Here is a 13587-nt window from a genome sequence, read left to right as displayed (position 1 = left end):
GATATGTTTATTTTGTTATATATATTATTATTTATTTTATATTTATTATTTATTCTTTTTTAATTAAAGACTGTAAAGATTGTATTTTTTTTCCGTATACATATATTGATATTTTGATTTTATTTTTTTGCTTTTCACCCATTACTTTTTATTTTATTTAAAAAAAGGTATGACATTGGTTTTATTTAATAATATTCTAATATGTACTTATTATTTTAATTGTATTTGTATTTCTTTTTCTTTTTTAAATTTCTTTTATATACAGTAGCAATCATATGTTTACATACACTTGTAAAGAACATATATATATATATATACACATACATATACATATATATATATATATATATGTATATATATATATATATATATATATATATATATTTAATAAAAAAGATATGACGCTGGTTTTATTTATTAATATTCTAATATGTACTTATTTGTATTTTATTTGTATTTCTTCTGTTTTTATTATAAATATATATATGTATATATATATATTTATACATTTATTAAATATATATATGTACAGATATATATATAATAAAAAGTATGAAATTTTATTTATTATTATTTATACATAGACATTTTATTATTTTTAATTTTATTTTATTGTTTCTTATTTGTGACGTTGGTTTTATTTATTAATATTCTAATATGTACTTAGTATTTATTTGATTTGTATTTTTTTTTCTATTTTTTATTTTATATATATATATATATGTACATTTATGTTTAATAAAAAAATATGACATTTATTTATTATTATCTATACATATTATTGTTGTTTTTATTTTTTTTTAGTTTTAGTTTTTTTTAAAAATAAAACAAAAAATATATATATATTTTATATAATGTATGTTTTTTTATTATATTATATTATAACATAATATAATAATGTATTACAATATTTCATCCATCCATCTTCTTCTGCTTACCTGAGGTTGGGTCGCGGGGGCAGCAGCCTAAGGAGGGATGCTTAGACTTCCCTTTCGTCCAGCTCTTCCCGGAGGGATCCCGAGGCGTTCCCAGGCCAGCCGGGAGACATAGTCTTCCCAACGTGTCCTGGGTCTTCCTCGTGGCCTCCTTCCGGTTGGACGTGCCCTAAACACCTCCCTAGGGAGGCGTTCTGTTGGCATCTTGACCAGATGCCGTAACCACCTCATCTGGCTTCTCTCAATATGGAGGAGCAGCGGCTTTACTTTGAGCTCCTCACGGATGATATAATATTATATATATATATAATATACATATATATAATATAATATATTATAATAATCTATTATAATATAATATGATATAATAATATAATATTTTTTTTAATATATTTTATATAACGTCATATATATATATGACGTTAATGTTTTTCTGTTTCATGCAGAGGAAGGATAAGCTGCGGGAGCACATGCAGCGTATGCACAATCCCGAGCGGGAGGCCAAAAAGGCCGAACGCATCCTCCGCTCCAAGAGCCTCAAACTGAAGGCCCCCACGTCCGACTTTGAGAGCTTTATGTTCAAATGTAGGCTATGCATGATGGGATTCCGACGCAGAGGAATGCTGGTGAGTGCACAAATTTGAGGCGTTGCAAGATGACGAGAGCCAGCGTCAGTGGTCAACTTATTATTTTCGATCGCAGGTCAATCATTTGTCCAAGCGTCACCCTGAGATGCATGTAAATGACGTCCCTGAGCTGACGTTGCCCATCATCAAGCCCAACAGGGACTACTTCTGCCAGTACTGTGACAAGGTAATCCTTTTTGCTGCCGTCTATTACAAACCTCGTTTCCATATGAGTTGGGAAATTGTGTTAGATGTAAATATAAACGGAATACAATGATTTGCAAATCCTTTTCAACCCATATTCAGTTGAATGCACTACAAAGACAATATATTTGATGTTCAAACGCATAAACTTTATTTTCTTTTTGCAAATAATAATTAACTTAGAATTTCATGGCTGCAACACATGCCAAATTAGTTGGGAAAGGGGATGTTTACCACTGTGTTACATGGCCTTTCCTTTTAACAACACTCAATAAACGTTTGGGAACTGAGGAGACACATTTTTTAAGCTTCTCAGGGGGAATCCTTTCCCATTCTTGTTTGATGTACAGCTTAAGTTGTTCAACAGTCCGGGGTCTCTGTTGTGGTATTTTAGGCTTCATAATGCGCCACACATTTTCAATGTGAGACAGGGCTGGACTACAGGCAAGCCAGTCTACTACGCGCACTCTTTTGCTATGAAGCCACATTGCTGTAACACGTGGCTAGGCATTGTCTTGCTGAAATAAGCAGGGGCGTCCATGATAACCTTGCTTGGATGGCAACATATGTCGCTCTAAAACCTGTATGTACCTTTCAGCATTCATGGCGCCTTAACAGATGTGTAAGTTACCCATGCCTTGGGCACTAATACACCCCCATACCCTCACAGATGCTGGCTTTTCAACTTTGCGCCTATAACAATCCGGATGGTTCTTTTCCTCTTTGGTCTGGACCAAAGAGGTCCACAGTTTCCAAAAACAATTTGAAATGTGGACTCGTCAGACCACAGAACACTTTTCCACTATGTATCTGTCCATCTTAGATGAGCTCAGGCCCAGCGAAGCCGACGGTGTTTCTAGGCGTTGTTGATTAACGGTTTTTGCCTTGCATAAGAGAGTTTTAACTTGCACTTACAGATGTAGCGACCAACTGTAGTTACTGACAGTGGGCTTCTGAAGTGTTACTGAGCCTGTGTGGTGATATCCTTTACACACCAATGTCGCTTGTTGATGCAGTACAGCCTGAGGGATCAAAGGTCACGGGCTTAGCTGCTTACGTGCTGTGATTTCTCCAGATTCTCTGAACCCTTTGATGATATTACGGACCGTAGATGGTAAAATCCCTAAAATCCATGCAATAGCTGGTTGAGAAAGGTTTTTTTAAATTGTTCAACAATTTGCAGACGCATTTGTTTACAAAGTGGTGACCCTCGCCCCATCCTTGTTTGTGAATGACTTAGCATTTCATGGAATCTACTTTTATACCCATTCATGGCACCCACTTGTTCCCAATTAGCTTGCACACCTGTGGGATGTTCCAAATAACTGTTTGATGAGCATTCCTCAACTTTATCAGTATTTATTGCCACTTTTCCCAACTTCTTTGTCACGTGTTGCTGGCATCAAATTCTAAAGTTAATGATTATTTGCAAAAAAATTAAACGTTTATCAGTTTGAACATCAAATATGTTGTCTTTATAGTGCATTCAACTGAATATGGGTTGAAAAGGATTTGCAAATCATTTTATTCCGTTTATATTTACATCTAACACAATTTCTCAACTCATATGGAAACGGGGTTTGTATATTGTTTCATTTGATCCAAGAGACATGTACAGTGGAACCTCCAAGTTCATAAATAGAGGTTCCCCTGTATGCTTTATTCAACAAGAAGAACACTGACATCGCTTTACCAAAAAGTTGCTGGCTGCTTCTGACTCCCGCAGGTATATAAGAGCGCCAGCAAGAGGAAGTCGCACATACTGAAGAACCACCCGGGGGCAGAATTGCCCCCCAGCATCCGCAAGCTGCGCCCGGCTGCCCCCGGCGAGCCCGACCCGATGCTGACCACGCACACGCAGCTGGCCGGCACCATCGCCTACGCGCCCGTCTGCTGTCCACACTGCGCCAAACAGTACAGCAGCAAGGTGAGCATGCAAAGTGGTGCTGCATCCGGTTCTGTTCCGTTTGTGCCTAAAGTGTCCCCTCCCCCGCTTTTAGTGAAATCCGTGTCGTAGACGTACATTTTTTTTTCTTCCGTTTTTTGTTTTCGTTCATTATTTTTTCGTTTACAGGATGTTTTTTTTCATTTACTGTGCTTGTTTTTTCGTTTAAAGGTTGTTTTTTTATTATGTTATTTTCGTTTACAGTACTGCACAGTATGTGTTTTTGTTTCTTATATATATGTTCTAAGTCTGTAAACCACACACTTTATACACTTTTCTCAGACAGGCATTAACATTTTCTCACATTTCTATCGTTCAAACACTCAAAGTTCTAACCTTTTATATTTAAAAAAAATAAGTACAGTACCCCCTGTGACGAGGTGGCGACTTGTCCAGGGTGTACCCCGCCTTCCGCCCAAATGCAGCTGAGATAGGCTCCAGCACCCCCCGCAAATCCAAAAGGGACAAGCGGTAGAAAATATATGGATGGATGGGAGTACAGTACCCTACTGTATTAAACAATGAAACCAAAGCTCAAAACCTGTTTTTTTGGGATTTTTAAGCCCGGGTTTTTATCATAGAGGCTGCAGCATTTCCACATATAACAAGAGTCACACCATCTTTTTGGACTTTAAATCCTGTGCCCACTTTACGCATTCTGTACTGTACAGGACACACTGCATAAAGAAGATTGATTGACAATGGTCTACAGTCCTGCTGGCTGCTGTGACGCCCGTGATGTTCATTAAGCCACTAAGCTACTAACGAGCTAACATGTAATAATATATAATGGCACTTTTTTCTTTGGGGGAGACCTGGGACCACCGTGGGTCTTTTTATTGCCTTTGTAGATGACATCATGCAACAGAATGTTTTTTTTTTTAAGTTAGCGCAATGAAATATGGCCACAGGAGTTGTAAAGGAATTAATCTCAAAATCTGCATTGTCGTTCTTTGTTAAGTTACCGGAACCTTTTGGCCCCCATTGACTCCCTTTTATAATGGCTGTTTATTAGAAGTGTAATTTTCCCCCTCAACCACTAGATTACACAAGGTATCTGGCAGTGTTACTTAACCTTTTTGACCACGGGTCCCAATTTTTCTACTACAGAAGAGCCCACTTAAATATTAACACTAAATTAGTAATGTTTATTTTAATCTTATTCAATATTTTCTGTAGTAAAATAAAAACAAAATATAGCTAAATAATTGTAAATAAAATAAAATTAAAATACGTAAATTCTAACTAAATTTAATAATCTTTTTTTTTTTTATTAGGTACTGTGTTTTTTTAAATACATTTTCAATAAAATTAATGCGTAAATGAAAATAGTGTCACCACTTTAGTCATAATTTTTGCACTTAAAAAACTTCTCTATGACTTTAGCTCCAGACTTCTTCTGTTTGTTTGATATTGTCATTACTGCCACAAGTGGTGGAGAAGTGCAATGCAGCTGAGTACCTGTGCGGCCCATACGGACCACAGCTGAAAAAGAGCTCTTTTTTTTGGCGGCCAGGTTTTGTCAACTTTTGATTTGGGGCCCTCTCAAATATTAACACTAAATTAGTAATCTTACTCTTGATTTTAGTCTGTGTCTATGATTATAGTGCTAAAATAAATAAATATGAACTACATCAAAAAAATCATAATAATTAAATAATGATTCAATTCTAACTAAATTCAAAAATAAATATTTATTTATGAAATAAAGTGCAAATGAAAATACAGTTCTACCACTTTAGTCATGATTTTTGCGCTTAAGAAACTTTTCTATGACTTTAGCTCCAGACTTCCTTTGTTTGTTTGATATCGTCATTACTGCCACAAGTGGTGGGAGACTCTATTGCAACAGAGTACCTCTGCAGCCCATACGGACCACAGCTGAGAAACGTATCTTCTTTGGCGGACATATGGGAGCACTCCCCGTGGTTAAGAAACACTGCTCTTATCATATGAGAGGCATAGTTGCTTTGAATCTTCTAACAACTTAGATGTAATAAAAACAATGTTGTTGAGTTGATAGTGAGTGACATAAGAGGTGTGTGGGTGTGGTTACGAAAATATTGCACGTGCAGGCATTTATATTGCAAATGTTGTTTTTGCCATTAAAAAGTGGGTTTTCTTTGACAAAAAGGGCATAAAACAAAACAAAGAAAAACTTTGATACATCGGAATTTGAACTAGAGATTTAATCCTCAAAAATATCGTAATATATATTAATTATATTATATGTAGCCCGCCTTCTGCCCGAATGCAGTTGAGATATATATATATATATATATATATATATATATATATATATATATATATATATATATATATATATATATATATATATATATATATATATATATTTATATATTGGAATTTTGCCTATCGTTTACAATCATTATGAAAGACAACACACGTCTTTTAAAAAATATAATTTTGGGGATTTTAAGGATGATATACGCTTGCAAGATGCAGGTAATGTGAGTCACCGTTTTAGCCTTCAAAGCCTCTGAAACAACATCAAAACCCTCTATCAATGTTTTATATACACAGTGCAAGTATATATATAATGTAGTAACAGACACCTTCATAACTATATGTACTATGTTTTATATACACACTGCAAGTATATATATAATGTAGTAACAGACCTTCATAACCATATGTAATATGTACAATATTTACCATATTTTGGTCATTTTATACACAACTGGAACTAATTATTTGGTGCATTTATTTCCGTTTGCAACAAATGTATTCTTACTACAGGAATGAAACGCCAGTCTGTTTTCTAATCATTGCAGACTTGGTAATAGACAATGAAGACGACTGTTTTTGGACAAATGAGGATTCACAACCTTATCTGTTTGAAGCTGAATATACTGGGGATGAACTGCTGCTTATATAAGCGAGCACGAAGAAGAGGGTGTGACGTTGGAGCAGGCGGAAGCCGAGAGTGTGTGACATGGTTACGCTGCTAATGTGGAACTTTGAGCCAAACTATGCCGATTTAATGGATTGTTTACCCAAACCAACTAGAAACGTCCCTGGCCAGTTGGACCAAACGTACAACTGTCCATTGAGTGAGTCACTACACTATTGATCATGATACACGCAGCATATCATTGTACACTACAGTACATACGCTGTCAAGATAGCTGTGTACAAACAAAACATGAAATAATACTTTACAGAAACTGTAATATGATTGTTCATGATTTTCAGTAAGTACAGATTGCTGTCCTATCACAGTGTTGTGCATTACAAACTCAAACGCATTTTTTTTTGTGGAAGCTAGCTTATCTCTTTCTATAGCGAGCTTTTAATATGTTAGTACACTGGAAAAATTGTTATTTGGTTGCTCTTACAATTACATTGTTGCTCCAGCTTGGTTATTATAAAAGGTTATTGAACGTAAATTAAGTATTGTTGACGGTTTTTGAATGCATTTTGAAGTGATTTAGAGATAGAATTGATTGCTCCCATTAGCTGCATTGCTAGCCACCTAGAACGAGCCGATTTGTATGTTAGAATCCCCCCCAAAAAAGTTTGTCACATAGTGATTGTGAACGATAGGCAGTTTTTTTTTTAAGTGCAATTCCCCTTTAAGACTTTTTTGGCTGAGACCCTCTCTGGTCCCCGGGAACTGAAACATTCACCACATTTGGGGGAACATAAGAGTTTGCCTCTTCAAAGTTTTTCCAACTGAACTCGCAGGCCGGTCTGTTTGTCATGTCCGGGCGGGATTGGTCCTGGCATGAGTACGACCTGAGCGAGTCACTTGTATTTCAGACTAAGATGGTGCAGCACATCAGGAAGAAACACCCAGAGTTTGCCCAGCTCGCCAACACCATCCAAGCTCCTCTGGCGACGGCCGTCATCAGTAGCGCTCCCGCCGTCCTCAGCGCAGACGGCACCACCGCCGAGGCTGTCGTGGTGAGACTCAGCGACCACAGTTTTAAACTCAGCAGCCGCTGCATGATTGCACCTCTTTCCCCAGACCACCGACTTGTTGACGCAGGCCATGACGGAGCTCTCGCAGACGCTCACCGCAGATTACAGGACGGCGCAGGGAGACTTCCAGAGGATCCAGTACATCCCCGTGTCCCAGGCCGGAGGCGGCCTATCCCAGCCGCAGCACATTCAGCTGCAGGTAGTCCAGGTGGCGCCGGTGAGTTCCGCAACGCTTTTTAAAAGAGAAGAAGTAATACGACGTAGTAGAGGTGGGACTCTTTGGGCACTCCACGATTCGATTAAAAATCTATTATGGATGCATCTTTAATTTGTACTGAACAGAAATATAAACTCAACACTTTGGTAATTGCTCCCAGATGTAAAACTTGTACTATAAACACAAAAAACCTACTCTCAAATATTGTTCATAAATCTCTATTAGTGAGCATTTCTTCTTTGCCAAGATCACACAGGTGTGGCATATCAAGATGCTGATAAAACAGCATGATTACTGCCCAGACGTGCCTTAGGCTGCCCACAATAAAAGGCCAGACTGAAATGTGCAGTTTTATCACACAGCACAATGCCACAGATGTTGCAAGTTTTGAGGGAGCATGCAGTTGGTATGCTGACTCCAGGAATGTCCACCAGAGCAGTTGCCCGTGAATTGAATGTTCATTTTTCTACCATAAGCCGTCTCCAAAGGCGTTTCAGAGAATTTGGCAGTACATCCAACCAGCCTCACAACCGCAGACCACGTGTAACCACACCAGCCCTGGTGTCTTCACCTGGACAAAAGTGTTGCGTTTGTGTGTATATATATATATATTGATGCAGTTTTACATTACTTTGCATTTCACCAAATACGCGTTAATCACTTGCAACTTTAAAAAACAGTGAATTTGGAACAGGAATCTGTTAAATTAATTCTCAAATGTTTAAATCAATCGAAATGTGTGCAAAACTGAAACAAAGGAGACTTGAAATAAAGGAGCTGGTCGGATCTCTCGGTTAGGTGCCCTGCAGTCAACCACATTTTAGAACTGTATGCATGACTTAATTTACAATAAATAAATTGATTATTGATTATTGCTTATTGACGTTCACTAATTGATTTTATAATTGTCCATGTCCAAATTGCAATGCATCTAAAACGTCCCCCACCTTTACAATACAGTAACTAGGGCTGTAATTTTTTGGCTACCACACCATTTGATTCTTGGGGGTAAAGATTCGATTCAGATTAGATTCTCGATTCAAAATAATACTCTTTTAGTAACATTGAGTGCCAGTTCTATGATTCACTACATTCTGCCATAAAATTGAGAAACAGCTCTGATAAATGTTAATGTTTCTTAAAAGAAAACTGCTTTAATAAAATGCTACCCAAACATTTAATAATGTGAAATACAAATAAGGCAACAAGAGAAGTACACAACACTTATTTTGTAAAGTAAATCTGTACAGCAGATCTACATCAGGGGTGTCAAACGTACAAAAAGGTTTATTCCGGCCCGCGGCCCGAAAGATCAGTTCGCCAGTAATATAAAAATGAGCTGCATTTTTTTTATTGACAGAAAGTGCTGTTCTAAATGTGTCCACTGGATGACACAATAGCAGTTTCAAGTGTAATCCACGTCACACACGACAGTGTTTGAAGACGACGTGTCAGCTGACGCCGGATTGGCTGTTGGTACTCCAATCAGCCTCTGGTCTAAGCAATCAGCAACCCCTGTTGTGGCTGGCAGCAGATGGCGGCAGTATCGACGCACAGTACCTTTTTTCATTGTAAATTATTTATTCAACGGATAAGATAACGAAGCGGTAGGAGGCAAAGTCTTAGGTCAACTTGACCACCATCTTTGTAGTTCCATGCAACGTTTGCAATTAGTTGAATGCATGATGCGCACCCTAAACGCCATTGTAAAAATGTGTGTTTCTACATCTGTTGTGTTTTTTCTATATTATTGTATGCTTATATTTACCATGTTTGCATTGGTTAAGTTTGTAGTTATGTTACTTTTAATTCGGCTATGGTGACTTTTTGATAATTATTTTGTCTGTATTATAAATACAAAATAAGGTGTTGTGTCAGTTGTGGATGTCACCAATGCGCCGGTTTGAGGCAACCCTCTTATTGCTTTTTCAATCACGTCTCCAATGGTGAACTGCCAACATGAGAATGCTAAACAGGAAGTGCTTAAATTTCAACACTGAGACAAAGTCTGAGTTCATTGTGTTCTTTGTGGGGTTCTAGAAACTGCATACATGTTTTCCTTATATTTGTTCTATTTTTGGCCAAAGTAAGACAAATAAAACAATCTAAAGTTGTCTTCCTTTTTAAGTTATCATGCAATGATTTTACCAGACCGACACGCGTGGGAATAGATTTTCCTCCACGCGGCCCCTGAGCTAAAATGAGTTTGACATCCCTGATCTACATCAACAATATGATATGCCTGAGTGGCTGGAAAGGACATATTTACAAAAAAAAAAAATTGCGATTCAATTGAAAATCTATTTTTTTAAACCCCGAGTGGTGACCATATTTTTTGTCTGTCAGGCTTCCTCCCCTCATTCCCAGCAGTCGGCCCCAGATGGGGGCCCGCTGCATGACCCGCATGGCTACAGTCAGCACTCAATCCAGGTGCAGCACATCCAAGTCAGTGAGCCCTCAGGATCTGGACAAGGTGTCACGCAGGTAAGGACAGACTCTTTTAAAAATGAGCACATGCTTCAGCATCTCTGACTTCTCTTCTCTGTCACCGCCCAGCCTCTCAGCCCCAACTCCCAACAGACCAATCAGGAGCTGAGCCCTACCCAGAACCACAGCCTCCAGGGCGGCAGCAGCAACAACAGCAGCACTCAGCAGCAGCAGCAGGGGGCGGTGCAGCATGCTTATATACCTGGCAACTGGAACTACAGAAGCTACCGTGAGTCCAATGCTCGCAGCTTTGCCTCAGATTGTCACGTTAATCACACATGACCGCTGCAGCCTCAGAGATCCAGATGATGGCCTTGCCTCACGCGCAGTACGTCATCGCTGAGGCTACCACGCCGGTCACCGGAGCCAACGGCAACCAAGTGAAAACGGTGAGTTTGGGGTCACGACATGGTAGAGCAGGGGTGTCCAAAGTGCGGCAATTAATTTGGTTACGGCCCATGACACGTTCTAAAAATACTACTGCAAAAAAAAAAGCATACAAATGTAAAGTAAAAGAGCAAACGGGTGAAATGTAACAAGAAGATTGTCTTGGAAAGAAGGCATAAACATAGAAATATGATTAAAAACGTGTAATCGATTAATAGATCTGAAGTTCATCTTTAAATGTAAATATAATATTAATATATGACTTATTTTTAACACTTTTCTGACTGGGGCCCTTTTGGATCCTTGAGAATTTTAGTCAGATTTTTTTTGACTGTCAATGCTGAAAGACATCCATCCATCCATTTTCTACCGCTTAAAGTTAAAGTACCAATGATTGTCACACACACACACTAGGTGTGGTGAGATTTGTCCTCTGCATTTGACCCATCATTCACACACTAGGGCCAATTTAGTGTTGCCAATCAACCTATCCCCAGGTGCATGTCTTTGGAAGTGGGAGGAAGCCGGAGTACCCGGAGGGAACCCACGCATTCACGGGGAGAACATGCTAACTTCACACAGAAAGATCCCAGGCCGGGATTGAACCCAGGACTACTCAGGACTTTCGTATTGTGAGGCAGACGCACTAACCCCTCTACCACCGTGCTGCGCTCAAAAACATACTGAACCAAAACAAATATGTTATGAATTATTTAAAAAATATTAAAGGCTCCGATTACTTCACATCAAATATTCCTCAATGAAATATTTTCTGGGGAAAGTATTGCAGGTAGTGTGTGAATGTGAGTGTGAATGTCGTCTGTCTATCTGTGTTGGCCCTGCGAGGAGGTGGCGACTTGTCCAGGGTCTACCCCGCCGTCCGCCCGATTGTAGCTGAGATAGGCACCAGCGCCCCCCGTGACCCCAAAGAGAATAAGTGGTAGAAAATGGATGGATGGAAGTATTGCAGATTTTGTGTATTTGCCAAGTAAATAAAACTAGGTTTTCTTTGACCAAAAGGCATAAAATAAAAATAACAAATCAATGTTGTTTATTGACCTATTTAAGGATCCAATGACTTCACATCAAATTTTCCACTCAGAAATATTTTCTGGGCAAAGTACTGCATGTTTTATGCATTTGCCATGTTTTCTTTGACAAAAAGGGCATAAAACATAAGAAAACATAAAACAAATTTACCAAACACTCACATGTAAAAAAAAAAACCCCAATGTTGGTAAGTTGGTAGTGACATGAGAATTGTGTGAATGGGGTTCCAAAATTTTTTTGAGTGCCTGCAAAAATATTGCAGTTTTGTTTTTGGCAGTAATACTAGGGTTTTTATTTGACAAAAAAATGGCATAAAGCAAAACAAAAAAATATTCAATGGACAGATACGAAGTTGCTCTTGAGATTTAGGCGTAAAAATAAAATTGACAAATAACTTATTTTCAACCATTTTTTAAGTGGGGGCCCTTTTATATCCGTGAGAATTTTAGTTATGTATGTTTTCTATTGTCAATGCTCTAAAAACAACAATGGAAATCAATGTTATGAATTATTTACATATTTAAGACTCAAATTACTCCACATTTAAAATATTCCACGTTGATCTTTTTCAGGGGGAAATACTGCATTTCTGATTTTGTCATAAAAATAAGATTTTCTTTGACAAAAAAGGGCCTAAAACCCAAAAAGACACCAGACAGTTCTGAAGTTAATCTCTAGATATTTAAGCGTTGGAAAAAAAAAAATACTTTACTGTACGACTTATTTATAACACTTTATTAACTGAGACCCTTTTGGGTCCCCGGGACCTTTAACACTCATCAACATTGAGGGAAGCCCTAATGGTTACAATAATTCTGCTTTGAAAATGGATAAATATCAAAATGGCCCCCAGTGGAAAAGTTTGTACATCCTAGTTAACTAAAAGATGTCTGCTCTCGGTACCGCAGGCGCACTACGTCATCTCCGATTCCGAGCCGGACACAAAGCCGTCGGCTGCTCCGAGCTCGGGTCAGAACCACGGCGACCACCTGGAGCAGCCGAGCGGCCAGCCAGCCACCACGCAGTACATCATCACCACCACCACCAACGGCAGCGGCGCTAGCGAGGTCCACATCGCCAAGCCCTGAACCTCCATCACCGCTCCTCTGCGCCGACCTCGGCAGTTTTTTACGCAAGTGGACACTTTGGGGGGAAAGACAAAAAAAAACTCGATGAGTTTAGAGAAGAAAATGAAAGCCGGCACAGTTTTATGTGTTAATGTTGTGGTCACATGCTGCTATCAAATTTACTGACACATATCACGGATCTTGCAGAGTCATCCTTTCTAACAATTGCCATGGACATATCTGGGATAAATTGGACATCTTGCCGAGTCATCATTATGAACATCTCCGCAGTACTTTTTGTACGCGAAAACTGTGAGAGAAGATGAGAATCTTAAAGCGTTAATGCAGTCGCCATGTTTTCCCTCTACATTTGCTAATCATGATTTCTTTTTAATTTTGTGTCCCAACCACAAGGCGTGTGTTTTCGTAGTAAAACGTGTCCGTATAAATATATGTTTTATAAACTTTTTGTTTGTTTTGGACACATTTGAAAAGAGACTTGTCATTTACTTGAACACTGCATACTACTTTTCTTTTAGTGAGATTAAGTTACACGACTTTGGTGTGTAAATATTGTATTATTTTGTGTAGGCAGGAAGTGACTCGCTCATAGGCATCCAGGAGTGAGGGGGCGGGGCTGATGAATAAATACCAACGCTCGACTTGTCCAACGAGCTCCACAAGTCGCACAACTCCGCTAGCCTCTCTTGATTCCTTTTGTCCC

General features: G+C 38.5%; 1 protein-coding gene across 1 annotated transcript in view; it reads left to right on the top strand.

The window, feature by feature from the left end:
• Window positions 1–13555, top strand: part of prdm10 (PR domain containing 10) — a 37093-nt gene extending 23538 nt beyond the window's left edge. Inside the window, exons 15-23 of the mRNA XM_061877854.1 lie at window positions 1382–1561; window positions 1638–1748; window positions 3492–3692; window positions 7494–7637; window positions 7702–7872; window positions 10219–10356; window positions 10429–10588; window positions 10651–10748; window positions 12705–13555. Coding sequence (XP_061733838.1) covers window positions 1382–1561; window positions 1638–1748; window positions 3492–3692; window positions 7494–7637; window positions 7702–7872; window positions 10219–10356; window positions 10429–10588; window positions 10651–10748; window positions 12705–12884 — 1383 coding nt within the window. The 3' untranslated portion in view covers window positions 12885–13555. The remainder of the gene's footprint in view (window positions 1–1381; window positions 1562–1637; window positions 1749–3491; window positions 3693–7493; window positions 7638–7701; window positions 7873–10218; window positions 10357–10428; window positions 10589–10650; window positions 10749–12704) is intronic.
• The last annotated feature ends 32 nt before the right edge of the window (window positions 13556–13587 follow it).

This window comes from Nerophis ophidion, linkage group LG18 (genome assembly GCF_033978795.1).
Source record: "Nerophis ophidion isolate RoL-2023_Sa linkage group LG18, RoL_Noph_v1.0, whole genome shotgun sequence".
Lineage (NCBI taxonomy): Eukaryota > Metazoa > Chordata > Actinopteri > Syngnathiformes > Syngnathidae > Nerophis > Nerophis ophidion.
Note: the sequence above shows the minus strand (reverse complement) of the source record. Positions and strands in the feature narration are given on the sequence as shown.